Here is an 18,064-nt window from a genome sequence, read left to right on the forward strand (position 1 = left end):
ACACCCCTGCCAGCAGCTGTCACTGTCACTTGCCAGTTCTTTAAAGCTCTTTAAAGGTGGCATAACGTGGCAAAGAGATAATGTGCAGCTTTCTCCCCTGGAGGCAGGCTTAGGTTAATAGTCCCCCAAAGGCCATTGTTATGGATAACCACAGCAAAGTGAAAAAGCTGCATTTTCCTCTGTGCTCACCCATCTCCCTTTCCCAGCTGGGTAGGGAAGCTGGGGTTTGAGGCAACTGTCCAATTTTTCAATTTCTGCAGCTTTCACCAGTTACAATCACATGGATTCAATAGGTAGTTTAGAAAATATTTGTGATCTGTTCCGGGTCACACTGATGGCACATGTCAGCTTTTGTGACCTGAAGGATGAGTTGTTGGGGTGAAGATTATTTCAGCTCTGAGGGCTGATACTGAGTCAAGCTTCTTTACTGAGTATGATTGTGTAGATAAAGGTTGCCTGCTCCAAGCCACATTCCTCTTTAAAAGACAGAGACAACCGAGTCCATCTTAGAAAAATCTGGCCAAAGTGCACTGCTTTGGTTGTGTCCTGTTGCTCTCTGTTTGGGAGCATCAGATTCCTGTGTTCATTTCTTTGCCAGCAGGTTTTGACCATGTAATCATCACAGAAGAGGGGTGGTATAATTTATATATAATAATATAATATATTAATTATATTATATTAATTAATTATATATCAATATGTTGCTGGTATAATTTAATTGTTGGGGGAAAGGCATCTGCATGATGAGAACTATTCCAAGGAGAGGTGGAGCAGACAGGCCACGTTGGGGGTGTCTGCTGGGGACCAGCACAGGGTGGTTATGAAGTGTTGCTGAACATGTCTTTGATGATCCTACCACCAAAAATTCACAGAAATTTTGGAGAGAAAAAGGAGAAGTAGAGCAGCCAAACAGCTTTTTTTTGTTGTTAGAAGCCTTTTGACACTCTGGGCTGTCCCAGTGAGGAGTGGCTGTCTGCCCACCATCAAGTCAGATGAGCTTGTTGTACGGAAAAATGCAGACAAGTGTTTCTTTGCAGGAATTCCTCACTGTCATGCAACGTTATCCTTTAACTGGGTTTACAAGCACAGAAGCATGTTTCAGAAGCTGTATATTTAAAAGTGCACTCCAAAATTTTGATTCTACATTACAGTTTAAGAGGTTCATGAGGGTTCTTTGCAGAGCTGTTGACATGACCCCGCTGCTGAAGCAGCAGCCAGCCCTGCAGTGCCTGTAGGAAAAGCTTGTCACAGTCACAATGCCCGGCCCTGTCACAATGCCTACCCCAAATCACCAGGGTAAGGCACTGGCAAGCTAAATGTGTCTTACCCATGCCCAGAGCCTCAAGAAACCAAAGTGCTAATACAAGGGGTGCTGACTTATCAAAGGGCTGCAGCTGCATGCAAGAGGATTATTTTTACTAATACATGCTTAGAGTTTGTCAGGCTAATAAGGCTCTGCAACATCTCTTGTGAATGCACTGAGAAGTTCAGTAGACTTCATAATTGCTCCTCCAGTTTGAAAGGTGCAGCGTTCATCTTTACAGCTTGGAATTCCTCGTTTGTACTGCTCATCATAATGTTTTAAAAATTATTCTAAAATTGATTCCTTAAAAGTTTTTGAGATGAATAATCTTCAGGTTCAAGACTAGCTGTGCTACCATGTATAATCCCATTGAAGCATAAGGAACTATGTATTTATATAAGAAATAAAACTTCATTCTGTAGTTATTAAAATCTGCTCTTACCTTAGAATTAAAATTTTGAAGAATATTTTCTGAAAAATTTTGATTCAAATAAGAATATTTAGATTTCAGATTTTAATACTTTTACTCAGAGACCCATTGCAAATATAGCTTTGGTCAGCTTTCTTATGCAGACACAGAAATTAAGCTATTATGCTTTAAAGTTAAACTCCCAGAGCCCCTTCATTTATGAATTATTATACTGGAAGTTTTATCTGTGTCTGTCTTATATAATTTAATGCAAATAAATTGTAGATAAAATATCCTAGGACATGAAATGTTTATTTGTGATAATAGTTCTGTTTATTCAGCTTGAGGAAACTGGAGGTGAAGTTAAGAGTAAGTACACTTAAAAGGAAGCAAGACAATATGTTTTAATTATGATTTAAAGTAAAATAAGCAAATAAATCTAAAATAAAATGATTAAAGATTGCTGTAGGTTGCTGCAGTGGTACATTAACATACTAAACTATTTAGAGTGTGACACATTTTCCACATCAGAATTAAACAAATAGCAGCTTAATACGTTAAGTCATTTCAGCGACATCTGCTCTGTCAGTTGCCTACAGGCTGGAAAATGAAGTGTTATAGCAAAAGCTCCACAGATGGATCCAGAAGCTCCGGATTTGCTGTGAGTGCTGGAGGGCTTGGGGCCAGTTCTGGGTCCCTTGGCACCAGCCACGTTGGTGATTTGCCTTTGGCCCCTGCCTGGGTTTGGTACAAGGTGCTCAGCTGTGGGCGTTGTTGCCACTGTCCCATTTTCCCCACCACAGCCATAAAATCAGTGAGTGGGACAAAGAGGCCATTCCTCTGTTTCCAACAGGAATATCACTTACTGTGGAGTATTTTTTCTCTTTTATTTCCCCCTGAATGTTTTTTCCTTTCATTGAGGCTACACTGGTGAGTGAAACTGCCCTATCAGCTCTTCCCAACACCCTGGGAAGGTCCCTTCAAATCTCATGTGGTTGGTGTTCTTCCTCCAAAGTAAGATGATACAGTGTATCTCTAGGACTAAAAATAAATAAATACACATATATTTAAAAAAAATACTATAGTATCATAAATTTAGACAGTATAGAAGCAGAAACCAAAATCTTATGCATATTCCTGAGATTTATAAATTAGGCCATGTTCACGCTCAAGAACCTTAACAGAAGAATCACAAGCAGTGGCATTCTTAATCCTAAGATGGAACAGAAATTGGAGCCTCATTTTCACCATTTGCATTTTGTTTATGTTGTTCATATTGAAAGGGATGAGAAGACTTTACAGAATGTTAAAAACTTCTAACCTTTTCTGCAACTATGACAACTAGAACCAAATTAATCTAATAAAAAACTGAAGAACAGATTGCTGTGCAGTCACATATCTCTGAGGGATGGTACTTAATTTAAAACAACAAGTATTTCAAGGCTATGATAGAACTTTGAAGGCTTAACAATACTTCTTATATTGCAGTCAGAACTCCCAGAGCTCCCATATGGAAGAGTCCGCCAAAATTCACAGTGCAGCCAGATTAGCAGTGTTAATCACATTGCCTGTTCTTTAAATTGCAAGGAGCCTGGGCAGGGTGTAGAGGTTGGAAACTGGATACCTGTGCAGTAATGCCTATGATCCTGAGGATATATTGTTAGGTGGGATTGGTATTTATTGTCTCAACAAAATCTCTACTTCTAAGGTGAATTGCAATGTCAAATGTGTAGCTTTGTAAGCTGCCTCGGTTTCTTTAAAGGTTTATTTTGGGCATAGATTTAAAAACTGTTTGGCTGCTCTGCTTCTGCTATCGATTTTTGGTGATGGGATCACCAGTGTCACTGTGTATCTAGTACTTGGTTTGTAGGGTCAGTTCTCAGGTTAGGCTGCTGCAAATCTACGTATTGTTGTGACTGGTAACACTGTGGGACAATAAATTAATTATGACATTTATATCTAAAAGAAAGGCATTTATTTAGCCATTTAAGCATGAGTGTGATATTACTTTCTATTATTTTAGAATCCAGTGGTCTAAAGCTACAGATGAGAAATGTTGAGATTTGTTGTTCAGATGAGAAATGTTGACACCCCCTTCAGGGCATTCCAAGCTCCTTTATGGCAGATCCACATGAAGAGTTTTGGATTGTTACTTAGGATACATGGTACTGTGATGGAAGGTAGCTGTGTAAAAAAACCTTGATGGGCAGAATGCTGTGAATTAAAGGTGTTCAGCAACACTGAACACTGGGTCAGCTTTCAAATTATACAAACTATGGGTTTGGAAGGCTAATTTGAATCACCCTGCTTTAAATTGGTGTCTTCACTCAGCTGTGATGGTGTTTGTGTTAGAGAGGGATTTAGAGAGCTCTGCTTTGCTGTCATGCCAGGGTCCTTCCATGGAGGAGGTGGAGCAGGGCTGTGGACAGGCTGGATGGGCGTAGGTGGATGTTCAAGGAGGGTCTGCAGGAGCCAGGCTCCTTTGGGAGGCTAAGCCAAGAGCATCAGTGTCCTCATGTCCCACTGCTGGCCTGGAGAGAGGATGGACCCAGGCTCTGCTCAGAGGTGTGGGGCAAAAGGACAGGGCTCAACTGCATGGCAAATTCTGATTAAGTACAAGAGGAATCAAAATTCCCAAGAAGATTGTAAATCACTGGAACAGGGAAAGTAGAAGCCTTTACATCCTTGCAGGTTTGAGATTTGGACAGGACAAGGCCCTGGGCAACCTGATCTAGTGGGATCTGTGCTGAGGAGGAGGCTGGACTAAATGACCTCCAGAGGTGCCTTCCAACCTAAATTATTCTGGTTCTAAATATAGCGTGTGGGAGTGCTAAACTTGACTTTGGCATGATTAAAATTACATTTAAAGCTAAAGCAGGACAGCAAGACAATGCTTCTGGGACTCTTGTGCAGCACTTCCAAAAAACACAGGCTCACATACATTTCCAGGGGAAGCTCAGTTGTTCTGAAGCACAGTGTTAGACCAGAGTTGCATGGTGATTTTAAAACTACAGCTCTGCCTCAGAGTGTGTGTGGTGCTTACATGTGCTTTGTAAGAGGTCAGATTTATTTCTGCAGGTCACAAACTGAACAGCTGAATAGATTTGAGGCTCCTAACTCCCATTCTGTGACAGATAATTAAAAGATCTAATCTCTTGTACAGCTGACCTGAGAATAAATTTCTAATAGTCTGTAGATTTGCTGCACAGCAGAGTACACAGCTTCTCATTATAATTTAATATGTTGTTAGTACAGCTAGACCAATTTTGATATAGTGTCTTGATTTAAGGTTGAATCTTGAGACTGTTATTTTCTTTTTGAGTGAATGTCAAAAATATAGGAAATTCCTAGATAGGAGAGGTATAATCTCAGTAATATAAAACTGTCTGTTAAAATGATAGCAAAACATACTGAGAAAAAGGAGCTTTTATTTAAAGATGGAGCAATTTAAAGTTAAAAGAAGCAAATTTTATTACATTTTCTAATTATGTCCATAACTGATCATACAACTAATAAATGGATTGATATGTGCCAAAGTTGAGGTTTAGCATATAAGTATTAAGGCTTTTGAGTGGGTCTGAGTGTGTTTGAAAGGTTTTGGATTAGTGCTTTAAATAAAATAAATTAAATCTTACTGTGTGAGTAGAATAATAAACTTTAAAGTGATTGTTATAATTCTACCTTTGTACAAATGAAATCTCACTGGTTGAACAGAGAACATACAAAATGACTGGGGAACTCCATCTCAGAGGGATAATAATGAGTTTATTTTCTGTCTTTTTCCAGTTTCTGGTAATTATTAACAGACCAAATATGGAGGTGGGAAATCTGTCAGTCTGCTGGAGCATCTTTGGGGACTGCTGCTAGAGTGCTGGAGAATTGGGCACTTAGGCTGCCTGTCTGGAGGACAGAGATGACTCCCAGCAATTTTCCTTTACCCCTACCTGGTGCTAAGTGGAACTCACAGCTGAAATTAACCTAATCAATTTTTAAATAAGTGTTGATTACACCTGTATGGATATAACCACCCTAGCAGACTGTCAGTAATGGGGCTGAAGGCAGGAATTATGTGGCAGATTTGACCTGCAAATGGAAAGAAAGTTCAATAGAGGTTTAAAAGAAGCAAATTATCAAGTGCAGCAGAAAATATTCTTGAACTAGAGGTGCAGGGATTCTGCAGCTTTCTAAAGAGCCATACTGAATGGCCTTGTGTTAGTGGTGAATTTCTAAGTCAAGATAATATTACTGCTGTGTGTATAGAAAACCTCCATGACGCCATCTTGCAAAAGAATATTTATTTTAAAAATCCTATATTTTTTAGATGACAATTGTAGAATGATACAGTATTACTCATTTTTTTCCAAATGGTTAGCTAATCTTTGGGGCACTTTTTATTATTTTGGGTAAGAAGAAGAATTGACAGCAGGTATTCCTTGCAAAATTACATTTTCTCAAGAAAATAATATGAAGAAAGGCCTATTTTATGTGAATAGCAGGGCTCAAGATCAGGCAGAGATCTCCTGCTATTTCTCCACTCTAGAGAACCTGTTGTTGTTTATTGAAAGTAGTAGTTGGTGGGGTTTGCACTTCCCCTGGTCCTTTTCTTTCCTCAGGAACACATCTGTGTTGGCCAGCAGTTGCCAGGTATTTGTATGCAGAGGTTTTCTGTTTTACAAACCTTCTCCTAAAAGAGGCTGCTTTGTTTTTTTTTCTTTTCTTTTTTCTTCCTCTTCCCTTGTTTTTCACTTAGTCTGTAAAGTTTTGATAGGAGTCTACATAAAAGATACAGTTTGCACATTTATTTAATATTTGGTTATATCCTGAGCTTGCATAATCAGCATCTGGAAGTAAGAGTTGGTAACATTTTGAAAATAATCAGAAAGAGATTTTCTTTTTCCAGTGCCTAATTTTAAAGCTAGAGTTTAAAGATGTTTCATTTTTATTATGCAATATCACACACTGTTAATTTTTGCCCAAGAGAAATGCTTAAACCATTAAATATTTTATCTTTGCTTTGAATAAAATATATTTGCACATTGTTTCATATACAGTGTTCTTACTGAGTGATTTTGTTTGGGAGTTACTAACCCTTCTGATAAAATTTGCATTGCTATTGGCAGTAGCATTTCAGGAAACTTTTGCAAACAATGGAAGGCTGAAATGTTACCTCATCTCTCTATTTGTGTAAGGCTCATGTTTACATAGAGGGAAGAACTGAGAACTTGTTCCTTTGAAAATTACAGCTGTCATTGAAAAGATGCCATGTTAGACTTAGTCAGAGGGCTCTGGAAATAGGAATGTGCCTAAAAGCATTGCTGTTATCAACTCAGTGGTGCAATGCAAGGTATTAAAACCTGTCTGCCCTGGGCTCTAGCAGAGTGTCAGACAAGGAACCTGTGACATGATGGGGTCATCAAGCTTGTATGGCTTGGAGCATAAGGGGAAGTTCATTGTTCTGTGCCAGACTGGAATTCAGACCTCAGTTTTCAACTCTGTTTCAGCTCAGCGTTGGAAGAGGGGCTGAAATTGAGATAGCAGAGTTTCTAAAGCTTAGTGACACAGCAAATGTTACTAATAGACTCACAAAGAGTTGGGACTGATTTGTGATTGACAGCATGAAAAATGCTGTCAGAATGACTGAGTCTGGAAGCCAGGTCAAATTAAGGATTTCTGCAAGTCATGGTGGCTAATTCAGAGTTTTCTGCTTTTGGCACCTGAGGTCTCACTGGTTGGGTGAGTTAGTTGGTGTCAGTAGAGAGAAGCATTTCCATAAGATGTCACATTTTCCACAGCCCCAGTGACAGTTGTAGCTAAAATTATTACAGTGGTAAGGATTGGATTGCATTAAGGAATTGTTCCTAGTTCTCTGCTTATTTAACATGTTAGCCCTTACTATGCCCTTTTCCCATCCCTTATGTAAGAAACTCTATTGCTGAGAAAATTCAAATCATCATATCATTTTTCACACCCTGAGGAACCCATCAGTCTTTTCATGGACTTGCATATTGTGCTTTGAATATGAAATTAATACTCGCTGCTTCCAGCTTGATCAGTGTAACTTTATTAGGCTGTGTTTTTCTTAGGCACCTCACTCAGTGCTACAATCACATCTGTATTTTAAGAGAGCACCTTGAAAAGCAAAATAACTTTTTGAAATTCAGGCCTGTTTCTACAGAAACACTATTAAAATGAAGGAGTTTTAAAGTCCAGATAATGATAGTGCTTAGCAGTGCAGAAAAACAAGTCATACAGGAGAGAATGTTGATTTCATTCATTACAAAGCAGAATTGTCTTCTTTAATTCAGTGAGAACAGGGCTGTCACTCCAAATGATAGAGAGAAGTGGGATGTGGTAGAAAGGATATTTACCATCTGAGTCATCATGTACTTCAGGAGTATTTGGACTGACTGTTTATTTTCTGTTTTGGAAATAAACGCTGGAAGTGTGCTGTGGTAGCATGGACCACTTGTTCTTTCTGTGCGTAGCATCAAACTAAAGTTGGGTTTCTCTTTAATTAAAAATAATGGTTTCTCTGGGAGCAGAGCAGTGCCAGACTGTGCTCTGCTGCTCCTTTGGTACATGGTCAGCAGTAGGGAAGGGTGAACAGAGCTCCCAGGTGTCACAGCCCTGGGAAACAGTAAGGGAGGCTCCCTTCCTCCAGCAACACGGTGGAAGGAATGTTTGAAGAAACTGTGTGCCCAGGAGAAGGGAGATGTCCAGGAGAAGGATTGAAATGAGGGAAAATGAGATGCTAAGGGCAGTCAGGGAGGAGCATTTGTGGGCAAATAGAGCTAAATTAGAAGTAAATGGTTGCAAGTAAATTGGTCGTTGGGTATTGTCCTGCTCTGGATGAGCCCAGTGCCGCATGGCCATAGCTTGTCCTCTGTTCTTAAACTGTGTGTGGCTTTGGTGGGGCTGCATGTGCTCATTGGGCTCCTTGCTGGCTGTGCGTGGACACATCCCTGCACCCCATGGTCCCCCAGATTTGGATGTGCATAATTGTCCTGCTTCTACACAAAGCCAACTGCCTGAAGAGCAGCTGTCGGTGCGAAGACCAAACCTGTATGTGAGCAACCATGGGGGTAGTGGAAGGGAGCCTGAAGTGCTTAAGGTGGGAGTGTGGGGAGTGCAAATCTTAGGGTCTGTAGCTGGTCACCGTGACTTCCAGAAACATTAGAAGTCTCTTTTCTCAGCCTGAGCATTTGAAGAATGAGTTGGAGCTCTTCAGTTCTCAGTCTCAAGGTTGTTTATTGTATCTTATCTATAAAGTTTTGCTCTGCTGAGGTCTTTCCAGCAGGACAGTTCTAGGCTCACTGCCTGCCTTTGGGATGGTGTTATGTCTTTATACTCAAAACTACGTATACAATGTTTACAATTACTTTCCAATACCTATCACCCATGTTAGACAGTGAGCTTCTACTCTAAACCAATCTACAAGTGCCAACATCACAGCAGAAGATAGAGGACAAGAAGAAGAAGGAGAAAGGCTGGACACGCTCAGATCCCTCCATCTTTCCCCCTGAACCCCCATACCAAAAACCCCAAAATCTATTTTTTCACCTCATGATAACTTCACTGTTATTCTACTTAAACTGTTGTGGCTTTCTGATCTTCATATAAGGTTGATAACTTGCTCTCTGGGTTATAATCAAAACCACAGGTGTTTTGGGCTCCGTGCCAGGGCTTCTGAGCCCCCTGGCAGGGGTCTTGGCCATTCTAGATGGCCAGAAAGGTGTCCTAAGTTCTGACATGCAAACAGCCTCAGAGCTGGGCAGGCACAAGGAGGGGATGTGCTGGAATGTGTCGTGGCCTGAGCTGGGTCCTGGAAGAGCCATGTCTATGATGGCCCAGCAGCCCAAGTCTGGCTCCGGTGGCATCTGGGTCAGGGGACAGCATCCTGCGTCACTGCTGCCTTAGCAGGTTGTTATTAAAGGCCCAAACTGGGGGGATTATTGGCAATTGGAGCAGCTTGCCGCCAGATGAAACTCCTGGTTTCCTTGCCCTTGTGAGGGGGAGGAGGAGGAGGAGTGACCTACATCTGCCCAGGGGGCTGCCAGGCTCCACATTGCAGTGGCTTGTTAGGCTTTTCCCTGTTAGGGACAGAGATAAAGGCTTCTCTTGAGACAGAGGGAAGTAAAGGTTCTCTGTGTTCACCAGGCCTTGGCTACAATTTTAGATTAATTGTATGTTTTGTGTAGAGTGTGAGGAATTAACCCACTTCAGCAGCTGGATGGGGAATATTGTGCTTCAGGATCTCCTGACCACACTGCTGTTCACTTGACACAATAAAGATACTTGGTGTTTCAACCCTGTTCAAATCAGGGGAGAGAGGTTAGTGTGGAATTTGGCATTGGATTTTCATCTGTCCTTCACTAAATTGCATTTCTGTACATTACCTGGGAAAAATGCTGTACAATATCTTTCTTTTTGCACATAAGACAAGATTTTATCAGATGATGTTGCTGCTTCCCCTTCTGTCTGTAAAAGGTGAATATAAAGCTTCAGAGCAAAATATTTATTTTGAACTAAAACCCATTTGCTGTCTGAATGAGGTGATGGTTTGCAAATTAAGCAACTCAAAACTTGGTCTAAAAGCAAGTTGTACAGATACCTCAGAAATGTTCCTGTTGATAATAGAACTGCTAGTTGCAGAACTGTGCAAGAAGTAGCACTGTGGCTGAAGGCTCTGGGGTCGTGTTGGTGTGAATGTAACACATTTCTGCTATGAATGCAGTGTTGGGAGATAATTGATTGCAGAAATTGTGTAGCCTGAATGTGAAAAGGGAGGCAGCGTGCTGGTTTGTCTGATGGGGATGAAGCAGAATTAGATTTGTATGGGTGTAACTGAATCTAAGAGGAAATTCTTACACTGTGAAAAATTCACCAAAGATAACTAATTTGCACTGTGTGAGGTAGTGTGACTTTTAGCACCAGAACTTCAATAACATCAATATCTATGTATATCTTAATTAACTTTATGATTGCAATAAAACAAGAACTAATCCCTTTCTAATGCCAAATTAAGCAGGGCAAATAAGAGCAGGAGTTCAATTTTAAATTTCAGAGCAACTATTTTAGACATTTTTATGCTTTAGACTACAACATAAAAAGGAAAGGGCCTTTGCAAATTGTAATTTTTTTAGAAATATATTTTATATATGGTAGTGGAAAGATAGTAAATTTTATTCATTAATGATTGGGGGTGATATATTGTGGCTTGGCTAGCAAAATGGACTGTTGCTTTCTATATTTTTATCTTGCTTTTGCTTTTTGGTGTTGCTGTAACAATCAGCCATCACTGTTGTTAGTATTACTGTGTTTGTACCAGGGAATGGAAAGACAAATGAGCCATGGAAATTCCTTGTACACTGTTTTTCCCCAGTTGCAAACATTTGCTCATTTCCAAGCCAGGGAATGTGCTTGTCCCTCCCCCCTTGGAGGGTGCAGATGGAGCAGATGCCAGTGTGAAGAGTGATGCAGAGCAGGCTGCACCCAGCAGGTGCTGCAGACCTGGGGGCAGGAAACAGCACCACAGTCACAGTTTCTGGTATTGGTCATGGCTCTCCAAAAAACAATGCCCTGAAGATGAAGGGAGTGGCAGGAATATGATTTGGGTAACTGGTGAAGGTGCCAGAAGTGATCATCAGGCAGACAGGGAGGTGCAGAGTAGTAATAGATATAGAGTCCAGTGATTTTTTTTTAGTTGATTCTTAAGATTTTGGAGCTGCTTAACGGTGGAACTGAGCAATAAAGAATATCCATTCATTTAGACACATTCCAAGAAAAAAAAATCTGCTTTGTTTCTTGGTATTAAAGTGAGCTCAGAGACATAATTGCATTTTGGATGTTACTAATGGGAAATTGTAACCTCAGGCAAGCAGGGGAAAGACTGAACTTCCTGGTTGTGATAAGCCAACTGCCAAGATCAAAACTTGACAGAATTAGGAAATGAATGCTGATGAAAGTCTTTAGCCTAGATCAATAATGGTTTTACTGGTGGACTTTACTGGGAACAGTGTTAAATGTAACAGCATCACATTTCCAGTGGTGGCTTCTTTTTTACTTTCAAACCAGCACTCCACATTGTTGACAAATTCCTCAGTGACCATCAGCCAAAATAAATGCATTTAAGCAGGATTTGGATGTGACCTGCTGCTTTGCAGCTACATCCCTTCACAGAGAATGGGATTTGGAAAGCAGGCAGAAGAATGTTCTCTGGCATGGTCCCTGTGGGCTGAAAGCAAGGATTAAAGTGCTGGGAGCTGTGTGTGTGAGCAGGACACAGAATGCTGCAGATGAGGATGTGTCTGGAATCCCCACTCCCCTCTGGGGCAGATTGCTTCTTCAGGGATTTTCATTTGGGATTTGAATTCCAGATCCTAAATATGATTTTCAGTGTCCCTCTCCTTTGTAAACCTGAGCAGAGCTATCTGTGCAAACACCAGGGTTGGACTTGCAGCTGCTTGAGCCTCTCAGGAAGGGGAATTTGCACCCATGGTTCCCTATCGGATCTGTTGGTGTAAAACTCACCTTGCCACTTGTTCAGGTGCCCCCGATCTGAAGATGATAGTCAGATTTTTTTGCACAGGGTGGTCTCTGTCTCTGCATGGACATCTCTAAACTGTCCTGGGTGTGCCATTGCCAAAGCTGGACTGAGCTGCAGGGTTTGGAAAGGCATCCCAGGCTTGTGGGATGAATGCATCCAACAAATATGACAAGGATTCAGAGAGGTCTCTATGGTCACAGAGTTGTTGTTTCTTGGAAAACAAGGAAGGTAACTCTTCAGATGGAAGCTTCTCACATCTAAGGACACGAGCGCAAACAAGCACACACAGCTGTTTCCACTACATGTGCTTCCACTATATGTCCCATTATGTGTACACTACATGTACATTACATGTGCTCCCACTACATGTCCCATTTTGGGGGGGGAGTGCGTGCTATTTTTTTTTTTTTTTTGTACGAAACCTTCAAAGTTAAGTTTATTGATTCCAATTGAAATGCATGAGAGGTTGAATCTTTTTTTTCTGGATAGCACGCAACCCACATCATCATTTAATAATTTTGTAAGATAGGTAGCTGGTGATTGAAGAACTATGGCAATGTCTATGTAACTTTTCAGAAGAGAGCAGTGCAGCAAATGTCCTTTAAGTTTGTCTAATTCTTCAAGTAATACTTCTGTTTACGCTCTATTTAAGCACTTGAAATTTCCATTGATTAAAAATCCAGACAATTTAAACAATAATTTTGTATATGAACAATGATAAATTAAAATTTAGTCATCTCTTTCTCTCTTTGTGTGCATGTAGCATCATCCCACACAGAAAAATTTTTCCTTTAAAACTTTCTCCATGCATTCATTTAGTCCCAAAAGAAATACCCAAAAATGATCTTGGCATCTTTGCAGTGGCATCTTTCTGTGTGGAGGGACAGAATGTAAGAGAATAGTGCAGAAGGTAGTGTCACACCTGAGGAGTTGCAGCTGTACCAATCACCAAAGATTAGGAACAGGCCTGCTCTTAATAGGCCACAGCTGTGTCCAATAATGATGAGTGCTACAAAAGAGTGGGTGAGCTGGGTGTGGAGAGAGCTGGAGTTTGTTGGTTGTGCTATGAAGAGCTGCACGTGAGAAATCACTGAGAAGGTATGGAACTTTTGAAGTAAGTTGAGAACATTTGGTGAGCCCGACGTGATTCTAACGTGATCCCATGGTGGTTTGGGTAGAGAACTGTAGAGAGAGCAGTAAGGATGTGATTCTGATGTGATCCTGTGGTGATTTGGGAAAAAAGAACTTAAATATTAAGCAATGTGATCCCAAGGTGATTCAGGAAGGTGACTGCAGACCTAAGAGAAATAAGACGGTGGAGTTAGGCAGACCAAGAGCCTGAGAGCCTAAAAATCTGGATGAGTTATAGCTAGGCAGACCTGGGAGCCTAGAAGTTGGGACAATGTATGAGATACCACCCCCAAGAAGAAGAGTGCTGGATATGAGGAGCAGATGCAGAAATGGTATGACAGAAGTGACAAATGGCACGGCCACAGCAGCAGCCGGTGCCTCTGCACTAGCATGGCCCCTGAGGAGTACGGGGGGAGGTTTCCTCAGTCACTGCTGCATGTGAGAAATCACCGAGAAGGTATGGAACTTCTGAAATATGATGACAACATCTTTCTTGCACCACTTGTGATCTCCTAAATGCCAAAATCACACTGTAGTTTAAATCCTCCTGTATTCAAAGATATAAATTAGTTTTTCTAATTCTCATGCCTACCATGTGCAATTTTTGGCCACACCAACTGATGTTTATTGCCTTGTTCTGCTTCTTTGATTTCCCTCCCATAAAATTTGAGTTTTTTCCTGGGTAGTTCTTGTTACAGTACCTTTTCTGTTGCAGCCAGGATGCCTTCCCTTAATACAATACATCCCATTATCCTAGCTCACCACTGGGTGTACAGTTTCCCTCCTTTCTTAAGTCCTTTCTGTGAAAAGTCCCTTGTAGTGCCTTTTAGAAACCTTTGATTAACCTTTTGCTAATTGCTTGCCTTATCCTTATTACATCACAGGTTTTCTGTGAGCTAAATTGAAGCCTACAACCTCTTCTTCAGCAGATCTTTCCTTATCTGAGGTCTGCTCCGTTTTACTGCAGTCCCTGTGAGTTTCATAAGGTCAGCAGAGTCCTGGGTTGGCAGGTTCATTCCTGAGGGTGTATGACCTGCAGAACCATTGCTGTGCCTCTCATCGTCTCTCTGCTGCTAAGCAGACCCTATCCCTTTGTCCTCTGACCTGGGTCACTTTTGCATTCTGGATGTCCTCTCACTTCATTATGGGGCAGTGTTTGGTTTTTTCGGTTCTCTAAGCATTTTCTTGCACCCTGTTTTTAGGTTTGATACTCCATGTTTCCTGTTTTAGAATCTCTGCTAAAGGCTTTGTAGGGTTTATGTTTGATTTCTGCTCACTATTTTGGGTGCACAGTTTTCTGAAGAATATTAGATGGCATTTTCATTCTAGTTGGGGGAGCGCAGGGGGCTAATGCCAGCTTGGTCTGGATCTAGAGAGAGATCCTCCTTGGAAAAAGGAGCTGGGAGTGGGAGAAGTTCTGCTTTTGTTCATCCAACTTTCTGGCCAGCAGTCAAGGGCTGTCATTATGGATGTCAGGGCTGAAGAAGCTCTTTGTTCCCAAGAGATAGCAAGGAGCAGAGCAGGACTCATGACCCAGTTACCTCTGGAGCAAACACAGCTGCCTGCTCCCTGTCAGAGCTCTGAGCAGATCCTCAGTCTGATTTTTCCTGCTTCATAAATATGCAGGAGTCACAGAATCACAGAGTGGTTGATGTTGGAAGGGGCCTCTGGAGTTCATTTAGTTCAAGCTCCCTGCTAGAGCAGGTTCTTTGCTTCAGCCTTGTACAGGAGCCTGCTGTCTCTGCCCTGCTTGCACGTGTTTCAATGAAAGGTGGCTGCACGTGGCTCGTTGCTGTGCAGTTAATGACAAGTGTTATCTCATGCATGGACTTGAGGATGGAGGTGTTTGAGAGCCAGATGTTTAAATTGGGCTGTTTCTGAGCAGGACAGGTTTCTATGGCATGCAACAGGTCACTGGGGGCAGAGTAGGGTGGTTTTGCAAGTCCATTCCCAGCAGAAATGGGATTAATACAAGAAAGGCTGGGCAGAAAGTTAGAAGACACGAGTTTAGTTGTAGAGGTACCGTTTACCCAACTCATTTACCCTTTTTCTGCTCATTTTCACTTCTGCCATGGGTTTGTCCTTTTTTGTTTCTATCATGAGTTGTTGGGGACATAGGAAACATCTATTACCTAATTTTATTTTTGTCCTAGTGATAAAATATTACCAAAATCTGTATCATTATATATAGAGGTATATTTAATTTTATTGTGTTTTTCATATGATAGAGTATCCTGAGTCGAAAAGGACACACAAGGATCCTCAAAGTCTTAGCCCTGCACTGATGTGCTGGGTCACACCATGTGCCCCAGAAGTGTTGTCCAAACACTTCTTGAATTCTGTCAGGCTTGGTGCTCCCTGGGGAGCTGTTCCAGCGCCCAGCCACCCTCTGGGTGAAAAATCTTTTTCTGATACCCAACCTAAATCTCCTCTGACACAACTTCAGGCCATTCCCTTGGGTCCTGTCACTGGTCACCACAGAGAAAAGGGCAGTGCTTCTCTTTGTTTGCTATCTTATTATCCCCAGTAGAAAATCCAAATTTTCACCAACCTGGATCAAAACTACCAAAAGCAAAAATAACATGAAGCAGCACTGCAACCAGTTTTAGCAACTTAGAAGAAAATACATCTTAAAATGTACTGAGAAAATCTATGAAATATGATGATTTCTTATATTTTCCAGCATTTTCAAAGTGAAATCGTTAATTAGAGATTATTTGTGAAAAGTTAATATTTAATCTATATTGAGACTGGACTCTATAGATTCTCCATTTGCCATTAAATGATTGGGTAGAAACTTGTTGAGCTACTTAAAGTCTAGGGACTTAGTTTTAATTCAAATAATAAAGGCTTCTGTGTTGGAAGGGACCCATGGGGATTGTTGAGTTCAGCTCCTTACTCCACACAGGGCAACCTAAAATTTAAACCAATATGCCAATCCCAAGCAGCATAAGAGTTACTGCAAGCTAGCAGGTTTTCATGATGTTTCAATATACAACAGTGTACCTGTTGTATATTGCAAAGTCCCTGAGTCTCAGGTGGTGTTATAGCTCTGATTAAAAAAAAAAATCTTAGTTAGAAAATACTTCCATATTTTATAGTGAAGAACAAACTCTGCATTCTTCTACATTTAATAAAGTAATTGTTTCAAAAACATTTTCAGAGACAGACGGTGAAAAAAGCTTAAAATTGGCCTAGTGAAGTGCAGTGATCAACAGAAACAGGGTTAGACTGTGTACTGTCACCTTCCTGGAGTCAAATTCCTAGAATCCTATTGGAATACCTCAAACTGAAAGGGACCCATGAGGATCATCAGGTCTGACTCCTTGTTCCTTGCAGGAACTACCTGAAACTAAACTATAACCAGTCCAGTTACTGCTGACATTCACTTTAGCTTACACTTGGGAAGAGGGCAGTGAGTACAGGAAAAAAGTGTGAGTTAATTAGGAACAGGTCTGAAATATTTTAAAAATGTCCTTTATAATTCATGGTACCACAGGTTATAAAGATTTTTCAGCCAGCTCATCCGTTTCAGAGTGGCCTGAATTCGTGGCTGTCTGGTTGCTGTTTGCAAAGATGTTGGTGACAGCATTGACCTGAGTAATGTAACCTTGGAAAAAGCAAACTTGGAACAAAGGATGGGTGAGAGCACTGCTGTAGCTACCAGGATTTCACTTGAGATTTTAAGAGGAGCCAGGTGTCCTGTCCTTTTCTGTAGCAAGGGCTGTGTGCTGTTATTACTGTTAAAACAGTGGAGTTACAGGTGTTTGGTCTGTGTTGATGTGAGAAATCAGGTTCAAGCTATGTAGGGGAATAGAATATAAGTAAATAAAGGTAGTAGAGAAAGTAATCTTACCCCCTAAAGAGTTGCAGCTGGGTTAATTATTAAAGATTAGGACCCGGCCTGATTTTAACAGGCTGCAGCTGTAGCCAATAAGAAGTGTGTTGTAAAAGTAGATTGGTTGGTTGAGGGGAACTGGAGTCAGTTGGCTGCTGTGAGGAGAAGGAACAGTCAGTGCTTAGAGGAGCTGCCTATGAGGAACACCAAGGAGGTGTGAAACTCTGGCAATATGGAACCCTTGCAATATAATGACAATAGAACTCTTGTGATATAATGATAACAAAGCTACATGGTTTTCTGGATCATTTGCAGCAGAAGGTCTCTGATCTCTGCCTGTGCTGCTGCCACTGCTGTCCCTTGTCATGCCCATCATGAGTCAGCCCATCATGCTAATGAAGGGCAATGGCCTTGTGTTTGGTGTCTGTGAAACCCATGAGTGGTGATAGAGTTTCTCAGAAACACCACGAAAACCCTCTTAGTTCCTCCTTTGCTGTAGCCAAGTAGTGAGACTGCAGGGGAAGCTCAGGGATCACACCTCAAATTGTAAATACAAATCAGTGCACTGTGTGACTGCATTATGAGCATACAACATTAAAATCCAAGTTACCAAGCATTTAGCCTTGGGAGCCTGGCAAGCAGAGGGAAAGGCTGTGTTAGGGTGAAAGCCCTTTCACTTTTCCTGCCTATTAATTTACGTGCCTTCAGAGTGTTGCCATTTAGCAAAGTGCCTTTTGTGTTTCTGCCAAGCTGAAGTAGCCGCTGGGAAAAACAAAGTAGGCCAAATCCTGCAAATATCTGGAGAGCTCAGCCAGGGTGGCTGATGGTGATCCAAAA

General features: G+C 41.2%; 1 protein-coding gene across 1 annotated transcript in view; it reads left to right on the forward strand.

The window, feature by feature from the left end:
- The first annotated feature begins 8,577 nt into the window (after positions 1 to 8,577).
- Positions 8,578 to 18,064, forward strand: part of ABLIM2 (actin binding LIM protein family member 2) — a 112,040-nt gene continuing 102,553 nt past the window's right edge. Inside the window, exon 1 of the mRNA XM_030947423.1 lies at positions 8,578 to 8,823. Within this exon, the coding sequence (XP_030803283.1) occupies positions 8,578 to 8,823 (246 nt within the window). The remainder of the gene's footprint in view (positions 8,824 to 18,064) is intronic.

This window comes from Camarhynchus parvulus, chromosome 4 (assembly GCF_901933205.1).
Source record: "Camarhynchus parvulus chromosome 4, STF_HiC, whole genome shotgun sequence".
Taxonomy (NCBI): domain Eukaryota; kingdom Metazoa; phylum Chordata; class Aves; order Passeriformes; family Thraupidae; genus Camarhynchus; species Camarhynchus parvulus.